A 22154-nucleotide genomic window follows, 5' to 3' on the forward strand; every position below is an offset into this window, starting at 1 on the left:
CCAACATGCGATTAGCATAATAGAATGAAACCGAAACATGTAGAACGTCTACATGACGATCATCGTTTCGATAACGAGGTTGTAATATACATAGTTTATTTAGTTTTATATACGTTCGAAAAGGCAAAGCTTTTTGTAACTAAGTTTATTATCTTTGCTTTATCGTAAGTATTGAAGTACTATAGAACTTATATCATTTCAATATGGCATCTAATAAAGAATTGATTGTGCTATATAAGCGTTATTCCAGATAAATTTTAGAACCGTCTTTTCTTCTTCTTTATTTTATAATTATATGAGATCCGAATAGTCTGAATGAGATCTGAAGTAGAAAATAATGATATTTGAAATTTTATTTCATATTGGATATTACGGAAATAGTCGAGAATTACAAAAGAACATAAAAATTTTATTATGGTCCATAATATCAGGTATAGCAGTTACACGTATGAGATTTAGTTAAAATATTTGCGGCGCTCTGTACAATTACTGAATTCTTCTCTCCATCTCTCATGCATACACACACACGCACATTTTTTCCCTCTTTCATACTTCATCTATCTATATAATAATAATAGTAATAATACATTTTTTACATTATTCTTTTTCTGACCGGGCTTTGCTCCTAGTTATTCTAGTGGTGTTACTGTATACTGCTGCATTGTATAATTGAATCTTTTGGATAAGAGAAATCTAACGGGGAAGGATTTCCTTGAGGGTACAGAAATGTTCTGGGAGACTTTCCATCTATATACGAATCGAACCCATATAATAAATTGCCATAATTAAGGGAAGCTTCGATTATTTAAAAAAATAGCCCGTTTGTGGTCCGAGAAAACGTTAATTATAAGAAAGTTAAGACATTAAAAGATAAACCATTATGTTTCGCCAACATGGTGAAAATACATAGATAGGCTATTTTTAAAAAAAAACCGTAAATAGACATAATTATGGTAATCTATGGTATGAAATCGACACACAGCATAACCACGAACAGTTTTAGGCTAACAACCCTACGATTACCATATTTTAGTTGAAGTGATAATAAGGAATAAAATATAGGCGTAGACCAATTATCTGGCAATTCATTATCAGGCACTACTTTAAAATACATACATATATGTATACATATACAGGATATTCGATTACGTATATCAAATATTGTAGGAGGTGATTCTACAACGGAGGCAGAGAGCTGAGTTGTGCGCGACTAATAATGGTCAAGTTAAAAATTCAGAAACAAAGCCGTTATAACAAAATTGCTGTTCTTCATTCTAATTTTCGATTGATGTGCAGAATGATCCTTGAAATATTTAACAAGCCGACTCGTACACCTTGTATATTTGTTTCGTTCTTACCCAACAAATGGGCGTCGCAATATTTGCATGCATGTCGACTGATAATATGACAGTACTTGACAAACGTTGGACGGATTATGCAGTCGCAAACACATATCAACCGTTACTGCCGCTGGATAACAGCATTAACGTCGAAAATGCAAATTTTGTTTAAAATACTTCGTTGAAACGCTATAATACGTATGCTTAGCCACGATAGAATTATGCAGAAGACAGTAGCAGTAAATGCCAAAAATAATTGTAAAATACACTGGTTTGAAGCGAGTTGAAACTTTAACAAGTTCCGAACACACGCAAACATTATAACTTACAGCCATGAACTTTTATTCCACGAATCTATAACATCTAAGCACGAGCTCGTTATCGTTATCAGATTTTCGTTGACGCATAGTGAAATCATTAGAACCACGAGATTATGTGGAGTGATAAGATTTACAGGAAAAAGAAATACTGCGTTCAGTCTAAGAGATAAAATGAATCGTCTGCTCAAACCATTAACGACAATCCCTTGGTGCGACTCGTAGCACAGCCTATCTTGTCTGCTCGGATCAGCAGATTAGCGTATTAGCGAATTAACAGACTAACGGAACACAAACGATGTCCTTGAAACAAGAAGGATAACATGATAGATCGGGTTCGGGTAAAATCAAGGATAGACAGCAGCGACGAGAGCTGTCCTCGGAGTTTTTTCTTAGCTAAAATCTGTGCTAGATAGTCTTATGGACTACACAGACAGTCTATATCACAGAAACGGAGTTGTCCGTTTCCACGGCAGTCTTTTTGTCGTTGCTATCAACGTTAGCCTGTTCATCGGAGGAGACTAGAGACATGTCCTTCGGGATAACCAAGGATTCTTGGCCGATAGGCGCAGCGGCATCGACAAGATTCTCGACGGAGGCCGCCGCCGTTGGCTCATCGTGACAAAAACTTCTACGGAGAGACTGTTGTGTTCGCGCAGTCCCTCTCCTGATGCTGCTTCGAAGTAAATTCGCAACGTCGACCGCGGTTAAGTTCGAACTGCTGGACGAACCGATGGTAGAGGGTCTGGTCCGACTCCTTTCGAGCGTCGAATGCATTCGCTCGACTGAATACCCGATCGCCGATGCGGTACGACTACCGACTCTGATCGCCCTATCTATGGTATTGGGCCTGTTGGTGTTTCTATCGAGGATGTTGCTTCTAATAGAAGCAGCCCTGCCGTTTTCACTACCGCCGTCGCCACCCCCTTCGTCGCCATCACCGTCGCCGTCACAGTCACCTTCACCGTCACCATTTACACCACCGTCACCGTTCTCCATTCTTCTTTCCGACACGTGAATCGTAACGTCCTGACGTTGTCTTCCTTGATTCATCTCAACGAGGACCGTTGCATAATCGGGAGGCGGTGGCTGCAACGCGGGCCTTTGTCTCGGAGCACTGCTCTCCCCTAATACGTTCGCTATCCGTCTCACACTTCTCCGGAAACTCTGTCGTAACATCTTCGCGATCCTCGCCCCCGTCGCAGTAGTATAACTGGGTGGTGGCGTGTATTTTGGTGGCGGGTCCTCGAACGGTATCTCCGTAGTTGCAGAGACAATACCATTACCGTGGATACTGGTGCTAGTTTCCGTTCCAATGTGCGTTTGACCATCCCGAGGGTCGTCTGTCTCCAAAGAAGGCCGATACAGCAGCTGAATTCTCTGCAAATATGGCATCTTGTTAATTTACGCTTCGAAACTATAGCAAAAATAGTAAAAACATGCAATGGTCAAAAATATTTTTTTGATGTTTTGTGTTAGAGGAGCGACCCAACTTACTCCATTACACTGGTTGCAATGATTTATGTTCGCTTCCACTTGGTTGGTCTATGGTTAGCACAAACAGAGGAAAGATCGTTTGTTTCAAGTCGATCGTTAATGTAATATTTGGTATATTGGAAGGATTGAGAACACACTATGATATCACTCTTATTATAGCCATGGATTTAATTAATCAAACTTATTACTTGAATTTTCATGTATAAAATAGTGTACAACGAGTTGTCATTTACGCAAAAATAATATATATATGTTCGATATATTTCTATCGGATGATATACTTACGTCAAATATATCCGGTGGACCACTGTTCAAATACCGACAGGTTTGAATAATAGCTACGGCTGGTATAGTCAGTATCGGTATCAACTGTATAGCGGCTCCCAGTTGCCTCGCCCATACCGACCAATAATCTTTGGTAGTACGACGATAAGAGTACAATTCACGAAACCCGGCGTTCTTGAACACCGTGATCCCAAGTACCTGTTTATTTCACCATGAAATGAATTATCGTATTACACGTATTCCTAATTTCTATAAAGGTTTCTACAGTGTCTATAAACATGGTCAGGCATAGGCACAATTCTGAGTATTCTACTGTAAAGAGATAACTAGATCTTTCGTTTGCTCAGCACCCTATGTAGTAGAGAACGCTTGTTGCCCATGTCTGGCACGGTAGAGATCCTCGATACAAACTTTACTAACCATAAGGATAACAGGCAATATAACGTTCCAAGTAAAAGACAAGAGAGGCCCGGCCCAATGTCTGAGACAACGACCGGTTGGTGGAAACAATTCCGCAACAACTGCCTCGCCGCTATGCGGGCGACCTCGGACTGCGAACACTGCGCCGACTTGCACCAGATACAAGATCATTATCCACCATGAGCCGCCGATTGTATAATCCAAGTAATACACCACGTGGATGCCCAACTAAGAAAAAGAATAGAATAAACAAATAGGAAAACAAAAAAATCTGCAAAATTTAGAAGTATTTAGAAGTATTTACAATTTACAATATTACATCTATGGTCGCATCAATAACGCTCGACTATTTTCCGACTACTTATGCTATCAGTGACTGTGTAGACACGCTAGTCTTTATATCGGTCACTCGGATATCGAGAAAGATCGTGTTATCCTTGACATATCCAGAATACCGAGTCAGTGTGGTATGCGGAATGAACATATAAATGCCGGATTCTCTATCGACAGTTTCCGGGTTTGTTTTACCCTGACCTACGGCCTTTACGAGCTTCTTGACGTCGTTGGCCGGATTCTCTTGGTTCCTCAAAGTGACAGCTGCTCGAAGAATGCAGGGCCAATCCAACAGCGGATCCCACTCGCCGTCTTCCACGCGAAGGCAACCGATTATGTGTCGGTCCTTCCATCGACCTAGACCGTTCAAGTATAACTCGATTCTCAGATTGTAGCCGTACTCCTTGTTTGAAAATCTTGGACTATAAAGAACATTTCCATTTTCTTTCGCCTCGGACATCTTCTCTTTATAGCGGTCGATCCTCCACAACAGTCGACCGTTAGTCGGGAATCGGTTGGAAGACTCGTGATAGCACAGGCACTCGACCAGCTCGGTCTTCTTGGAACTCTGATACTCTTTAATCAGTTCCTCGAGATACTTGAGATTCTCCTTCGCCTGAAACTTGAGTCCCTTGATGCCACATTGCTGTTCCGTCGCTGTTGCCTTCTGCACTCGCAACTCTTCTTCCAGCGCGTTTATTTTCTCCGTCAGGACTTTCTGTTGTTCCATCAAATCGTTCGAGTTTTTGCATCGCATCTCCAATTCCAATTTAAGATCGTGGATTAATTGACGCTGCTCTTGCCAGGCTTCGCTGACCTCCAACTTTTCTTGGGTTAGAAACCTCTTGAAATCATTCAAGTCTGTACTCCAATTGTTCTGCGCGCGGTCACGTTCGCTCTGCTCGCGAGCCAGATCGTCGTGCAGTAATCTCAGCTGGTGGGAAATTTGCTGAAAGCTGCGATTATTCCGCTGTTCCATTTTGTCAAAGGAAATCTCTAATTGATTCAAGCGTTCGTCGAACGACGCGTTCAAGGCGTTGTGTCGTGTTTCATGGATTTCCAATCGTACCGCGTCGAGAGAGTCTTGCTGAGAGTGCAACAGATGCACGCACTGATTCAATTTGTCCAGAAGATAGTTGCGTTCCTTCTCCTCGTTTTGAATCGCCGATCGAAGCAACGTTAACGCTGAGAACACCTTGTTCCTCCACAAAGTGTCCTGGACTTCCTTGATCTGATCGAGTTGCTTCGAAGCATTTTTCTTGCATGTCCTTCGATGGTCCTCCATAGTTTTTCTCGGCACGTAGACTCCGCACCGATAAGGACATTCTTCCAATACCGATCCGCAGTGTTTCACATGATCGAATAGATGTCTCTGATCCAGAAACTCGTTGCAAAAGTAACATGGTATTATGCTTCGGCGTACTATGGAATCGATTTCACTGCTCATCCTCCCAAACGATGCGATCACTTTCTCGACACTGATACCTCTCTACCGATGAACCAAATAATCGGGGACTAAATGCTAGAGATACCAGTTATCGCGGTTATCGCGGTTATCTTTGAGGAAATTGAGACGAAGCTGCATCGATGTACGAGCGATAAACGGGCGCCGATAACGATTCATTCGAAATCCTAGCGGTCTGTTAAGCCTAGTTTCCGGCTTGTTTACTCAATTACGCAAGCGTCCTCAACTTTCGTGAAGCACAAGTTCGTATAAAAATCTTATATGTATTCACCTCGGTAGCCATCGGCAAACCCAGTATATAACCACAGGCGCAGCTGAAGAAGGTGATAGTTGTCTCCCAAAGTTTCATCATTTTCGTGTTGATAGCCATGATACCGGTTATCACACAGTGCCATATCGCCAACTGTAACACATCCAGAGATCCGAAGTTCTTTATCTTTCTTAGAGTATAGGAGTAAAGATTCGTTCGCTATTAGTTAGACACCGATCGCACCTGCTGCGCTATCCCAAAGAGAATCAGCACAAAGTAGAAAAGTACTGCCCAGAACGGAGAAACTTGCTCGGTTCCGAGCAATGCCAACATTGCGGGGACCAACTCGGTGGAAAGTCTGAGAGCCTGATAACCAGATTCGCTGAAATCAGCTCCGGGACGAGAGACGCGTTCGCCGACAATAAACGACGCGTGAGCCATAAATCTCTCCGGTGTGCTGCTATATCCTGGTGGTGCTGGCTGGTTTGTTGGCCTCAGGAACACGTACGACGATATTCTTTCTGAAATAGATCCAACAACGTTAGTACGCGATATCCTGCGTACCACGTCAGGTTGACACCGACCGGGTACTGTAAAAACACGAACACCAGTTACTACTAACCAAATGAGCTCGGTATATAGACGTAACCATGGTGTTTGAGAATCTGTACGCAAGTGTTTGCCAGAAATGCCGCGAGAAGGAGGACCACTATCGTTAACACTATAACGAGGCTCGTGTCCCGTTGCAGAAGATGCTTGTGCTTATTGTGAGCAGCTATCTAGAAAACAGACGTAAGGAGACATTGGAAGTCTGTGCTCGAACAATTTCACTAGCTGAAACTAGCCTGCATAGCGGCTGCGCCGAACAATCCCCAGGTAAGGAACACCTCGATGGATGCTGCCACCCACGATTTCCCATTAATGAAGAACTCGGTCCCGACGGTGGCAGGGAAGAGCTGATGTATCGAGCCCGGTGGCGTCAAACCGAGCAATTTCGTGCAGAGTACCACAGTACCGAACACGGGTATCAGGGTAAACACGTAGACCACTTTCCCGTAGGATCTTAAACCTGAAAGGATCGAAACCCGTGTTGTTCCAATACACTTCCAGTATAATGACCGATACCTAGACTGCGAATCTTTACGTGAAATGGAAATTGTTTCAGTTAAATTTAAGAAACATCGATTAGTTGGAAATATTTAATAATTATAATAAATTGCGAATAATGTAACAATATCCTCAAATTCTTCCAATTAATTTACAAATCTATAAAATCCACAGTCCAGTAATAACGACTATAAAGAATATTCTCTGCGTGAATCATTTCTGCAGATGGTTCTGGACGATACCTTTGCTCAAAGAGACGAACACGATCATCCAGACGACAGCCAAATTGAACGCGACCTGAAACTTTAAGGTGACCACACCCGGATCCGACTCGTTCAAATGGTGTCTCTGCAAGACGACGCCGCTAAAATAATCCGGCACCGTTTCGGACAGTTTGTACAGCGTGCTGGCGTTTTGCACAGGCTTGTCTATCCTGTACAAGGAGAACGGTTCCGCCCATCGATACTTGTCCTGCTTCGTGATGAACGAATCCCTAGAACGCACGACAAACGAAAATCCATTATTTCTCGGTTTACATTCCGACGATTCTGTCGCGAAACACCGAGCATACCTGAAGTAAACGAACATCCAGGACACGCCGACGATGCTGTAGATACCGATGAACGCTTGTGCGGTTAGGAGGGCTATGCCGACGCCCTGAAAAAGGGGCGATATCTTCCACATGTCCACGGATCCAGCCGCTAATCTTTGCCCGAGGCAGACGTGTAACGTCAACAAAGGAATGCCCAATACGAGAGACAATATCAGGAACTGTACAATGAAATTCGCTGTGAACAGATAAGGGAAGGGATCATTCAACGGTTCGTTCAGAATTCCCAATATTTCATAACTTTTTCAAAACCTGTTTTCTTACTCACCTCCAAACTGTATGCTAAGAATGGAGAATCTGCTAATGTTGAACAGACCAAGGGTGCAACTGAGGCAAGCCAATGCAGGACTGAGAGCATGCGGCCACTTTCCTAAGGGGTTTGCGTCCTCGTCCTCGTCCTCCCTTCTGTCTCCGTCCCTGTCGACGTCTCTTTGCCTTTCGCATATCCTAAACGAAACAAATCGTAAATGTTAATCAATCGTAGCAACAAGCATAAACATAGTAGGACAGTACATTTATCATCTATAAAATTGATATTCCTATAATTGAGATTTTACTAAAAAGATATTCAAAAAATAGTACCGAAAAATCATACTAGAAGAATATTAGATTTTACTAAACACATATTACGAACATAAAGAGCAAAATAAATCGCAAGTTTCGAAGGAAATTAACAACGAACTATCCAACGACGGGCAAGTCAAATAAACCGTAACGCGATGCGTACAGAGTGTCGATAGTTGTACGTATAGAGGAAAGACCGTGGCTGTGTTCCGTTATCGCGAAATATAGAGGCGAACACGCTTATAAAAGAGGACGACCGCTCCTCCGTGGATCCAACGGAACTGGACCTTGCTTCGCCCAGGGTTGCAAGGAAAAAGGAATATGTACGTACAGAATCACGGTACGCCTCCGTCGCGGTCGTTGCTGCAAACTGCTCATAGTTCTGACTACTGCAACGCTTCGAATAATCCTTTCTACAGCATTCGATTAAAGATTTAGATCATCGGATCTAACAAGGGATATTACTCGATCGTGTCGTTTCCGATATTGATCAATCTTCTATGAAGCTCGACACGTAATTCTATTCGATGAACGTTGTTCGGAGAACGAAAAACACTGGAAAATCGAACAAGCGACTTGTTAAGGAAAGAAGGTCTACTGGAAATTCGAAGACTGGCCGCGAAACGTTTGCGAAACACCAGGAATAGAAACAAGATGTCTTATCGATTAATCGATAAAACTGACCGCTTCAAATGGCCACGATACCTCCGGCAGAGCGTGTACCTACTAATAATGCACGCGATTAGAGGCACGCGAACAACACATTTGTCGCGAGAACACGGCGATGGTCTGCTGCTTTTTTTTCGCCGAGGCGTCCGATCGTCCAAAATACAATATCACCGAGAAAGGGATAACAACAAAAGATCCCAGCTAGTTTTCTATGCGCTCGAATCATATTAGAACGCGCATCCCTCGACGCGTAGTACGCATTTGTCGCGCCGTGTTTACCAGTACGATCATTAGCCAATGATTACTCATCGTGTATCTTGGATTTCAAGGGAAACGCGTCAAATTGGAAATCGATTAGTTCAACGATGGTACACCTGCGCAGAGTCATATTCGGTATTCGCACAGCTGACGCGATCAAGCCGACTCAGCCTTCCGATAGTTTGAACAATATCTACGGGGACCAGCAGAGGCATTCCTTATGCGAATATTCTAGGAGAAATGTTTACACCGGGTTTCCAGCCTTGAATTAGTAGCAACGCGTTAACGACGACTCCGTAAAACCTCCCAGCGCACCGGTCGTTACGTATTTGCGCAATCTTCTCCGAATTAGGCAACGTTAGTCACACCGAGCGAGCGTGTGTAGCTTTGTTTCCTAAAATACAAGTTCGTCCGATAAGGAATTGCGAGATAATGGGGGGAACCGGCGAGCACCGCGACCGTATTACATTTCGTTCACGGTCTCGACCGATTTTCGTAAACTTTTCACGACGGAAAGAGGGCCTCGGGGAAACTATTAAGGTTGGTGCATATGAAATTGTCAGGTTATGTCGGGATTTTTTTACATGCGGACGTTTGTCCTCCTGTTTTCGTTACATTTTTGTTTTTGGCATAACCTCGTTTATAGTCGGTACTCTGTCCATTGCCAGAGTCACATTTCAACGAAGGAGATTTTCTCGAAAGTGTTCCCTTTTGTGTTGTTCGATTTGAATTCTGTACCGATATGAATTCAAACGATGTTCGTATAATATTTTGTACGAGTATAATAAACTTGTTAATAATGCTGCGAAAGCAGCACGCAACGTAAACCAAGAGATTAGGAGAATACAGTTAATGGTCGATAAGTGCAACGTTGGTTTTTCAAACATTTAGAACTGTTTTCACGAACTAAACGGCAGGAAAATGAAAACAGTTTGAAAAATATCAGAGTTCATTAATTCTGAAGATCAGAATTTTTTGTAAGACAGGCATCTATGCTTTGAAGTCTCGTTGGGAAAAGTGTATCGAAGCGAATCGAGCGTATCTTGATTGAATAAACAGCCTTTGGAAAAAGATACGCGGTTTTATATATTCGCTTAAAAATCCGACATTTCGTACGCACCGATCTAATATGTACATTCGCGCCGTTAAGATCGCCGCGTACCGGCGCTTATCAGCGCGAGGTGGCCCACGGTCGCCGGAGTTACGTCGTTCGCGTGTTACTACATGCATAATAATTTAATAACGTCTATCGCGCTCCACGTTATCTGCTATAAATACAGACGTTAAACGGTGTTAAGATTAAATAATCGTCGCGTAAAGGTCGCGAACGAATCTCCTTACAGGAGGAGCTGGGAACGCCGCGGGTCCTTCCTAAGCTCGTCGAAATAGCGCGCGCGGGCACCCATTCGGCAGCCTTGATTTCCGTTTATCGATAGCTCTCGAAATGCCGTTGGCGTCGCGCGCCTCCTCGTCGTCCGTCGCGGTAACGGTCTCCGGTACTTTTTTCCCCCGCGGATGCTAGTTTCGAAACCTTGATCGAACGCACCAGCGTCTTAGTTTCAGGGACGTTCTGTGTCTCAAGGAAAACGAGTCACTGCTGACCGGCAGTTCCTTCTGACTGTACGCGCGACCCAACGTTTCTTCCGTCGTTGCATCGCGAATTAACCCCTTTGCAGTCGAGTGGCGACTGGGAGGCACCAATGAAATTGTTCTATCAAGTTGCAAAATAATTTTTCTAATAATAAAGGTTGCATTTTGAGAATTGTCGAGGTTACGTTACGTAGATACAAGAATGACAAGAAACAATTATATTGTAAGCCGGAGATATTATTTCGGATTTCCAGTTGAAATGGCTTCCGAGTGCAAAGGGTTAAACGATCTCGCGTCTTCGAACGTCGCCCGAGCATCCTCGAATGTCGCGCTCGTCGCCAAAACTCCTTCTTCTCGTGTCACAGAAACGGAAAACGATCTCCAGCATTCTCGCGAACGAGCTCGGCTCGGCAGCGTTTTTCCAGCCAGGTGCGCGTAATGGCGTGACAACGTAACGATGATATCGACGGTTTTCGCGGTCTTTGACCCCGCGTCGAAGTTTGCGAATGCTAAAACAGTTTGCTCGGCGCGAGATATCGTATCGAGGAGGCGCGCGAAAAGAAATCAGCGGCTCCGATGTGACGCAACGCGACACTTGTTGCCGCTGTATCTCGCGGCTGATCGGAGTCGATCATCCGATTGAAACGTCCGATATATATTAGGAAGTTAAGCATTTTCCAGCTAGGATCGGAATTCGATGAAGGTTCAGTTGTCCAGTGGGACACATCGTAAGATTTGAATTTCGTCGGGAAATTGTCGGATACCTGATTCGTTGCCTGCGCTGGCTACAGTAGAAATACTGCCGGCAAATGGTCGGGTCGTAGTTCATCTTGAACGCATGTCACGACAACGATGTCAACGACCGAGAGCCCCGTGTCGAGTCCGTTTCCACGGTGTCTATCGATTTTCCTTTGATCGTTTCCTGCGACCGCGGCGCTCGCCGCCTCTAGCCGGAAGTTCTTCCGTCGATAACCACCGAACAAAAACGTCCGTCGCCCGACTCAATTCCCAGCGATCGTTTCTGCACCCGAGTCTCTCCCTTCGCGTATCATCGTCCCGTCGACCGAAACGTGCGGCCGAGGAGGAAAATCGTGCGAAACCGCCTATCGAGTTCAACCGGCGTAGACTTAACGAGCCGAGAACAATCGAATTTCAAAAGCGTTTCCGGCGCCGCTCTCGCTTTTCGCCCCCCTTCTACGACGTTAAGGACCTCGCCTCTGTGTCTCTATTGTCTCGAGCTTCTTCGTTTTTCGACCTGTTTCCGTGATACAACTTTGCTCTCGGTCCTTCTCATTCGGCGGTCGCGCCAACGATGATCGACTTCTCTTCCACCGCCTATTCGTTTTCTCTGGCCTCGAAACGGTTTTCCGAACGCTCCTCCTCCACCTTTTCCTTCTCCTCCGCCACCACCACCACCTCCTCCTCCTCCTCCGTTCGCGAGGCACCGCTCGTCTGCTTCTCTGCCGCTCTAACTCGCGTCCAAGTTCGACCACGTTGACATTTATAATAAATGATGACGGAAAGTTTACGACGCGGGTGCGAGCGAAATTGTGCTCGTCGATGCTCGAACACGATTCTCGGTTTTTCAGCTGGCTCCGCTGTGGTCGCGTTTCTTTAAGCAACAACGAAACGTTGAAAAATCGGTCCGAAACTGAACGGTCGCGACACGTTACGCAACGATTCGATCGCAGTCGATCGTTCCTCTCCGATTTCGTCGGAGACTCTTTCCGAGAACTTCTCGATTCGGTGGCAAAGGTGCGGCAGAGTTTTTCCAAGCCTCGGTCCAACGTTTTTCCACGTAATTAAAATGAAAACGAAAACAGGTTCGATTGAAACAGCGCGAGACCAGACACGTTGCTCGCGCGGCGAACGATTCGCCACGGAAAGCGAACAATCTGCGCTCCGCCAAGATCCGCCGTCGACTAAATATCACGCTCGGAGCGTGATCCTTGATAGACCGGCATCGTTTCGGCCATGCACGGGCCGTCGACGTTCTGCGGAATTTCGCCGCGAGCTGAGATAGCAGTCCAGAGAGACGATCGCGGACAACCGATCGGGCTACCAGCGAGACGGACGAGATCGTTGGTATTTCCTCGAGCGACTTTTTTTTCAGTTTTTGCGGAAGAATGCGCCGAGTAGCCAGAGGAAGCCTGTCCTCGAACGGTCCCGGTGTGGTTCTACACTCGAAAATCACGTCTCGTGACGTCACGCAGCTGAATCACACCGTTCGAATCGGAGAGCATATTTTTCGGACACCGAGCAAGACGAACCCGCGCCGTATGCTTCGGTCATTCGTCCGCGAATCTGGGACTAGCGGACTCTCCCGTGTCTACGAGGTGAATTGCGGCAGCCACGTGTGACGAGGCAGTTTTCCTATATTTCGATGACAACTCTTCTGATCGTCGATTTGTTCGAACGGGATCCTCGCTTTTCGTCCGCTTCGACGATCCAAAGCCTACGCGGGCCCGAAAATCACGATTCGCCGCGTCTAAAGGACACTTCTTCGTTCGACTAGCATTCGTGGCACCGACACTGACACTGACACCGACACCGACACCGACACTGGGGAACACCGACACCAGCAGCGGCGGTCGTCTGCTGTACTGGCTACTAAACCATTGTGAACCGTTCATACGTACGTAGAATCCGTCTGAAGCCGGTGTATAACTGTACCCGGGCAAAGTCACGTGACGATATAGAGATTGGCAGACGATCGCACGTGTGCCATCGCCGGGTCGATCATGCCGCGGAAGGGAGTCGATCGCATAATTCATTCGAATTCTTTTCTCCGACGAAAGAACCGAACTTGATCGATTTTTAATGAAATTTCGAAGGTGTTGTTTAACCCCTCGCCCTACGACTCCTTTAATTCTGCATTATTCACCGGCGGCCATTCTTCAGAGTCTAACGAAGAACTAGCGTTAACCCTTTGATCGCTGATCGCTGCTGCAATTTGTAATTATCTTTGAAGAAAAAGATTTTCACAGTTTTCATCGTGCTTAACGGGGTGCAGAATACCGAAGTTTTTACACTTATTCCAGGAACACCCTAAATACATCTATACGTGAACGTATTAAACACGTGGTGTGATGCAAGGACGAAGTTTCGAAAACTTTTTAGACGAAGTCAGGAGACGTTCAGGTTGACTTCAAAGGACTTCAGTGACTTGGTCAGTTTGATCCGGTCTCCGAAAACTTGTCCGCAACGCTATGTCATAAAATAACGTCTACGTATAGCAAAGATCGCGAGCTGAAAAACGAAACTCCAGTCGCAAGCTGACTAATCACGGAGGACGTTGATTCGCGAATTGCGTGGCGTGAATTTCGTTTCGCGTAAACATCGCCGGTCGCGTTTCGTATTCCGTCTTGGCGAGCATCGTCGCGGATCCATCGACGTGATGTAGCAATAATCGGGGGGGAATTGATTAAGAAATCGCGACGACGTCGAAGGATCGACCGCGGCGGAGCGGAGAGGATCGGCGAGGAGGCCGACGCGAACCGAACGATATCGTCGCGAAAGCGCAAAAATTGAACTTTGTCACTAGGGCCGTTGCCGGGATCCGCGTGTGTACTGTTATGCCGTGAGGTGAAGGAATGGGATCTCTCGAGATTCACAGTCTTCTCCGCTGGTCGATTAGAGTTGTCGAAAAGGAACACGCCACAAACGAAGATTTACAAAGAACTTTATTTTAAGCTTAACAACGCGATGTGTACGTGACCCTCTCTACATATGTTCTGAGAGAATCTCAAGGCTCGCGGAAAAACATTCTCAGGCCAGAAACGATCGATATTCCTTATGTTTGTGTTTTCCCGGCGAAGCTGATCCGGCTCGTTTTGTCGTTACAACCTAGGCCGAAACGGAGTGAAGTATGGCTAATGGTTTTGGTGATTAAATCCTAGTAACATCTGTAATACTTGGGATGATGCATAACACCCCGTTCCTTGTAAAAAAAAATAAAATTGATACGCTGTGAAATTTTATTTCACTCTATAGGTCGCAAGTGAGGTCGTTTTTGCTTAAAACTGCTCTTAAAGGCTACCGTGTTTCTTGTGCTGTTGTCGCTTCTTTCACCTATTGTTGGACTTTGTATGCATAACAGTACGACGATCGCGGTTTTTGTTGCCGCATGGAACAACAACGATAAGATACGTCGGCGTCGGTGCAACCATGCTGCGGTAGCAGGACAGCAGCAAAGGCAGGAGGCGAGAGTGTGCCGTTTGCGCGCACTGCAACCGATATATCGCATCGGCGCGGTTTGCAAGTGCACCACAAATTTTATTTATAGCGGAACGCTTCTCCCACTCTCTCTCTGTCTCTCTCCCTCTCTCTATCTAGCTTTCTTTCACTGTTCTTCTACTCGCCGACCAATTTCTTGAATGGAAGAAGGGAACATTTTTCTGTCACGGTCCTCGCGATTCGTTTACGCTAGATTTACCATGCGACATTGCTCTCGGCGATGTGGCGCGCGTTTTTCTTTTTCGGTTTCGCAAGGCTCCGGTTCGCGTGCAATCGATAAAACGGTCAACCGATCCGATCGTCTAGACTTCGTTTTATCGTTTCGGAAAAAAAAGATCAGCGTCGCCGTGTGCGCTATAATCATCGATGGGAGCCGGCTCGCTGAGAACACCTTTCGAAGTTTGATCATTGACAGCACACGAGAGACCGGTGGACACACCGCAAAACGCTAGGCACGAGGCCTAGGCGTTCTCGTCTCAGTTTCGTCTCGTTCTCGTTCCGTCGACCGCAAACAACTGTTCGCGGAGCATTTCTACAGCCGATCCAAACATAAAAGTAACGAAAACGAGCAGCGCCAAAAAATGCGCACGTGATACGGTCGATCAGCGTTCATCATCCTTTCCGTTCCATGCGCTTTCGTTAGCGTTCGTTAACTAACAAAATTTAACGCCGATTGCCAAAAAGCACTTTGCGCACGCGAATCGACAAAAAGTGTATACAGCATAGATATCAATACCTTCTTGAAATTTTCATTTTTAAAAATTAAAAAGACGTTCAATATTTACAAGCTAGCAGTAAGATACAACGAGGAAATATATATCGATATTAAATAAAATTAAATTCTTTATAAAGATATTAGTTTGATAAATATCCCCACATGTAGTGTGTTAAGTATAAAGGAAACGAAATAACTGCGATTGAAAAGAGAGCGCATTTTTCCGTGATATCGACCTTCGCGTTAGGTGTCGTTTCGAAAGAGTCAAAGCCCGGTGTCTCGAGTTTTGGCCGACGTTTCATATTTGCGGTACACCAGCCCGCGCAAGACGCGTATGCAGTTGCATGCAACGTTCGCCGCAGAACGGACACAATGCCTGTGCGTAGGAAGGCACACCGGAGCCACGCACTCTGGCCACTCTACACGAGAAAACCGTGTAGAAAGGGAGAAAAACGGCCGTGCCAGACAAGCCTGGATGCACTTATTGTGCGATGCGGGTGTACGGTAGTGTGCGCATCGCCGGCACCCCGGTCATTCAGAATAGTCTCCAAACAGTAGTCGCGCTCCAAAAATGCATTTATCGACTCGACTCCATCATGAAAACAGTAACGAGAATGAGGTTGACTTGTAAATACCCTGAGAAACAGATCAATCGTTGACTCAACCCCTTGCACTACGATTCCACGCTGCACTGATCAGCCCTTATTTGTCCTCACTATTTTCCTTAACAAGACCAGTCAATTCTTGTTTCTTTTACTGTCATTATATACTTTCGTTTTCAGACTTTGATAACAGAAGAATAAATTTGATTTCAAATAAATAATACTCGCGTGTTTAGTAGATTTTTCATGAAGGTATCGCGAGTCTGACTCGTTGTTATAGTGCAATGGGTTAACACTGAACCTACCAAGTAGTAATAGCAATTGACGTGCACTGCTTTATAGAAGCTCGAGTTTATTCAGATTTTGTAAAATTAAAAAGCTTGCCATGGGAGAGTCTCCAAAGTCTACGGGATTGCAAAATAAGGAGACGGTCGTTTATGTTTAGCGTTAAAGTTCAAGTTTGAAAAGCGACGACAGACGGGTCTCGAAGCGGTACCCGCAGCTAGGAAGATCGCATGTCAAGATATACGTGCATGCATACGTACATGTTGCATAGAATAATGCACGAGTCTCGGTCACTGTTTTGCCATATTGGCCGCAAATTCGTTTAGTTATTTTGAAACGAACCGTGTTAGCTAGAAACGTGTACGCTAGCACATTTCTTCTTATTGATTATTTCCCAAGCGGTGCCGTTGGCTTTGTCCACGTCCAGCTCGATAGTCTGGCAGAGCCAACAGGCAAGAGGTGCTCCACTACTAAACACGCCGACTCCAATTACTCTATATACGTGTGTGTGTGTCCTAACGATTTTTTCTTATCAACAAGGGCGAACAAAATAAGGTATATAGCGTATTCAGTATACTGTGTAGGTAGGTCTGCCACCCTCTAAGGCGAGTATCGGTTTGACCTCACGGCCGGAGGACCTTCGCGTTTCGTGGCGCATTCCTCGGTTCGAATGCGACGCAATCTTTTCATCGTTACGCGATCGAAACAATTCGATTTCGACATGATGCCGACTGACCAAGATTCGATCGACCCGACCTCGGCCCGCCGCAAAATACCAAAACAAATTGTATGAAAATATATATGCAATATATATATATATTGCTTGACCATTCGATGGAGATTATATTAACACTTTACCGACCGGTAGCATATAAATCGGATTCTTCTTGCAATCGGTAGCTTGTGGATCGGTTGTCGTGATAACTAATAATTCATTACCTATTATTGAAATAAATATATTAAATTGTACTACCCCAAGCTTCAATATTGTTATACAATATTTTAAATATTAAATATCTCTCGCGATTAATAAAATAAATGAAATCAAAATAGAAACGAAAATTTATCATTCAGCTAAATGTTTATGGCCGAATGACCGGTCGGTAAAGTGTTAAATAGCGATGACCGATGAACTTTCATTGCTCACGATTTCGTGTCGCCTTTTGAAAGATAGATTATCAGATCGAACGATCGACCGGACTAACAGGGCGTGTATGTGGAGTAAGGGAGCGGAAGGACTACATCGATCTTTTATGGGGTGGGAATTGTCGTGACCCGAGAAATCCGCGAGAACGAAGGGGGTTGGCGGCTGATAACTGGTTGCTGATAGCTTAGGGGCTAGCGACTGGAGGGGGGGTTAAGGGCTGGAGGCGAAGCCGTGATGCAATTATTACGAGCGTATACCGTTAAGGAGTCTACATCGGGCAGTACCGTTCACCCGAAGCCTCGTGGTGTTCCCCGTACTACTACTGACCCAAAAGCAACGCTCATTGTTCGTGAACCGAAACGATTATTACGTTCCATTCTCTATGCCCGTTGAAACGTGGTTTATCGACGCTTCCAAACGCACACCGTGGTCGCCGCGTGACGAATTTCTGGCTCGCCCGGAGACACACGGACGGCCGGCGTTTCCGATGATCATGGTTTCAAAGAACGAACGTTTCTTCGGAACTTTCTCGATTATGGGATCGGTCGTTCATTGACAGAGAAACCGTTTCGCTCTCTCGCGTATCGCGACGCGACGTATTGGTTTACAAAAGAAAACGAACGCAATAAGGTAACAGCGCGTTACGATGAATTGCGCTTACCTATATTGCAGGACAAGCTGTAAAAACTTTTCGGCTACTTCAATGCAACCGGTAATTGATGAAAGATAAAACTGCTTCTGAAATTTACCGATTCGTCGTTAGCTATCAAACCCGTCAAAATGGTTTCTGTTTTCTTTCCTTTAAAGTTTCTGATATTATTAAAATATATCGTTAAAAATATATAAATTCAGTCTTGGTACTGTTACAAAACAGCATACACTAGTTCTAGTCTAAACAAGATCAGCGATTCGACGAATATAGCGGGCGACGAGCAGCGTAACTTGAATCGCTGCGATTCGGGAATGGATCAACAACCGCAGTCGCTGTGAAATTTCTGACAAATTGTTCGGGAGCCTTCGAAATCGTTGAGAAACGTGTGGCCATTCGGTGAACACAGGAGAATCGTTGCAGTCGGAGCCGGGTGGATTTTATGCGTTCTGCGAGAGAATTCTCTCACGACTGTTGCTTGTCGTCTAGCACCGTGCACACGGAATTGCTTCCGACTCCGTCGGGAGATCTTGCTCCGTAGCGCTGGATCGTGGATTGCGCAACAGGTTACACGGTTCATCGACGGTGAAACAATCTCTAAGCGATCGCGCGATCGCACGATCGGGATCATCGACCTCCGGTATGGGCTCCGATCGAATCGCACGCAACGTCTACCGAGTTCGTGTCATCTACGACTTCTCCTTAGGAATCGTTAACGAAAATTCGAACTAATTGCAAACTCTGATTCACGAAATTGCTCCGTATCGGATGACATTCGATTACAGTGTTGTATCGCATAAAATAAATCACAGCGGTAATTGTGACAAATACATTATCCAATAACGTAAGAGCACAAAACCGTTCGATTCGAACCAGTGTGTTTCAACCATGTAATCGGAGTTACTTTACAGGTGTGGGAGAAAATTAATGATCAGAACTATCAGTATCACTGGTACACCGATTGTACCGCGAAAGCGGCGATCGAATGTATTTCTATTATAGATAAGCGCGGCCAACGACAGATTGTTAATCGATTATTCTAAATGCGCCTGGCTTTGAAGTTTCGTCTCTATAATTTGGTACTCTGCATCGGGAATTTATTGACGCGTAGACTTATACGTGCAAGCCATTTTTTTTTTAACTTAGTGGTTCGACGACCATCGAAGTTCATTGACAAAACGCCAGGTTAGAGTAAGATTCTTAAGAAAAGAGTAGATTCAAAGAAAAAGATATGAATACTCACCGTCTGGAAGCGACACGCTGCGGGCTTGTCACCGTGCTGGAAGGTGGACTGGTGGAAGCATCGCCGAAAGAGCTGGAGCACGTTGTCGTTCCCGACGCAGTGGTATCGGTTCCCGTGGTCGTCGACAGCACGCTGCTCTGCCTGGAGGATGGTTCTCGACAGTCCCTGCCGGCTTGATGCCTACTTCCTCGAAGCTGCCGACCACCTCGTCGCAGAGGCACCGCACTCGAGCTGTTCGCGGTTCTGACAGGAGCGCTGGATGGCCTCAGTAGGGTGCCTGACGTGCCATTAGTCTGCGCCGCCAAGATCTCTGGCGCAATTAACGCTATGTCCGGCAACGAGTTCGGCGCGGACGAGGTCGTGGTCGAAATAACCGGGGCGGCCGCACTGACGGATGCGATCGTGTTAATGCCGAATCCTCGCCGATTACTGGAATCGTTGCTGCCATGTTGTCGCTCGAACGCGTCCGGTAACCTCAGGTGTCGCAGACGTCTCATAGAAGCTCTCAACCAGGAGTTAACCAGCGTGGCAGGGTTGTTGTCGCGGACGGTCTCGTTGCTCGTGTTACTCGCGTTGCTCGCGCTGCTCGCGTTACAGCGTGGCGGCTCATCGCGATCGATCTCTGCCTCGACGGGATCGGTGGGCAGCTGGTCGGAGGTGATCGACCATCCTAAATCACCGACCACCGGGCACTTTGCCGTCCCAGAGACGGACATCGCGGCACTGCAGCCTGCATCGGTAGCACGGTGTTCGCAGCCGCGCTTGCGCCTTGTAGTTTCCCTGGTGGGGGATGCACTCCCTCCTCGATGGTGTTCGGTGTTGTCTTGAACTGCAACCAGCGTCAAAGATGGGTCTGCGGCACGCGGACACTCCACTTCCTCCAGCCAAGACCAGTCTACTTCCGAGCACTCCGAACAACCATCCTGAGGGTTCGTATCGTCTTCGTCCAGCTCTTCATCCGCGGAGAATCTGGAATACAGGTTCCATTTATTGTCGTGTTCCCTACTAATCAGTTTTACCACGGTCGTGACAGTAACTAACAATTCAAATTCGAAAATAAAATTAATAAAACCGAATTCGCTGATCATTTTTACGACTGTATGTATATTGAATAATTTCTGATATTAGAGAACACAAAGCTAGTAGCAAAAATACTCGTTCCTTTTTCTAAGAATGAATAATAAATGTTCCCTTATTTTAGGTATCCCAGTATGAGCAATTTCTTCCTACCTCGAAACAAAGCTAGACTGCCTGCGAACAGTTTTAGAAGCCGACGGCTCGCTGTTGTAATCCCTTAAACTGGTGGATCTATCGAACCGCAAGAAGGCATCCTTGGAACCATTTTTGGGACTACCTCTCTCCGTCCACGACTTACGATGCGCACGCTGGAAACATGATCTTCCAACTGTTCGACCGAACGAGCCATTCTCGTAGCGTTTCTTAACGATCGCTACGCCACCACTAGTTTCGAGTTCAAGTTCGAGTTTGAGTTCGAATTCCCGATCAACAGAGTCGGCGCAGCTTATGCTTTTCAAAGCGGCGTCGTCGGAGGACAACTCGAACGTCGGCTTGTTTTTCTCAGCGATATGGAAATTGTCTCGGAGAAAGTACTTGTCCGGAGGTTTGCGGTTGAACGTCGCCGAAGAAGCACGATGACAACTCAACAGGTCTTCATTTTCGGGACCGCTTTGCGTGGAGTGTCCGGTCAACAATGGAGGATCTTCCAGCGTGTCGCACCGATCGTATTCCGGGTCGAGCTCGTCCTCGTGTTCCGCGAGGAAATCGAAAGCATTGTTAATTTCTTGTGCCTCGAAAGTTTCATCCTCGTGACCCTCAGAGGTCTTATCGCAGGCCTCATCGGACGCCTTGTCGGAGACCCTGTCAGTTGTCCTATCGGAGATCGGAGAATCGTCATTTTTAAGGTTTCCCAAGTTCGCGCTTCCATGGTCTACGGTGTCGTGGTGTTCCTTATTTGTCTCGGAGCGAGTCTTCCTTATCACAGGCTCCAAATTTCTGGTGATGTCGCGGACTCTCTTAATCGTGTCGGACGAGACTACGTCGATCCTCTTGCGGATAGGCACTACCTTGTCGTGGCCCAAGGTGACCAATACGTCGCTGCTGTCATTCACGTTCTGCATTTGCTCCTGCTTTTTAGTCAACGACAGGGTCTCCTCCAGCTTAGGCGGGCACACGTCCAGAAGATGCTCCTGCTCGGGCAACGTCTCTGTAAACGGTACCCGTGGCACGCACACGTCCTGGTTGCCGAGATCGATCAAATCTCCGTCCTCGCTCGACGCCATTTTCCAGCGGACTGCCTCTGAAAGGAGAACATTTTCACTTACTATGGGCTAACGAATTGTTCGAACCTCGGTGAAAATCAACCCTTGAATCAACCTTTAACCATTCGCTGTTCACGGTTCGAACGAGAACAATAGATCTCTCCTCTTTCCACGGTAATGGAGGTCATAATTTTTTCTTAAAGGTTGCTTCAATCTGTTTCTAATTTACCTGACCCTGGCAATGAATGTACCTCCTGATGCCCGACGAAATATAAAAGTGTCACGGTTCTGCA

General features: G+C 45.9%; 1 protein-coding gene across 1 annotated transcript; it reads right to left on the reverse strand.

The window, feature by feature from the left end:
* Positions 1 to 388: 388 nt before the first annotated feature.
* Positions 389 to 21897, reverse strand: Bdg (sodium-dependent transporter bedraggled). Its single transcript, XM_078192924.1, has 13 exons — positions 20813 to 21897; positions 19583 to 20551; positions 7893 to 8071; positions 7586 to 7802; positions 7257 to 7507; positions 6753 to 6976; positions 6530 to 6686; positions 6151 to 6428; positions 5929 to 6060; positions 3860 to 4087; positions 3440 to 3637; positions 3155 to 3202; positions 389 to 3037 (listed from the first exon to the last, which is right to left on the reverse strand). The coding sequence occupies exons 1-13, from the start codon at positions 21880 to 21882 to the stop codon at positions 2096 to 2098; spliced, it is 4893 nt and encodes a 1630-aa protein (XP_078049050.1). The 5' UTR covers positions 21883 to 21897; the 3' UTR covers positions 389 to 2095.
* Between the last annotated feature and the right edge of the window lie 257 nt (positions 21898 to 22154).

This window comes from Augochlora pura, chromosome 10 (assembly GCF_028453695.1).
Source record: "Augochlora pura isolate Apur16 chromosome 10, APUR_v2.2.1, whole genome shotgun sequence".
NCBI lineage: Eukaryota > Metazoa > Arthropoda > Insecta > Hymenoptera > Halictidae > Augochlora > Augochlora pura.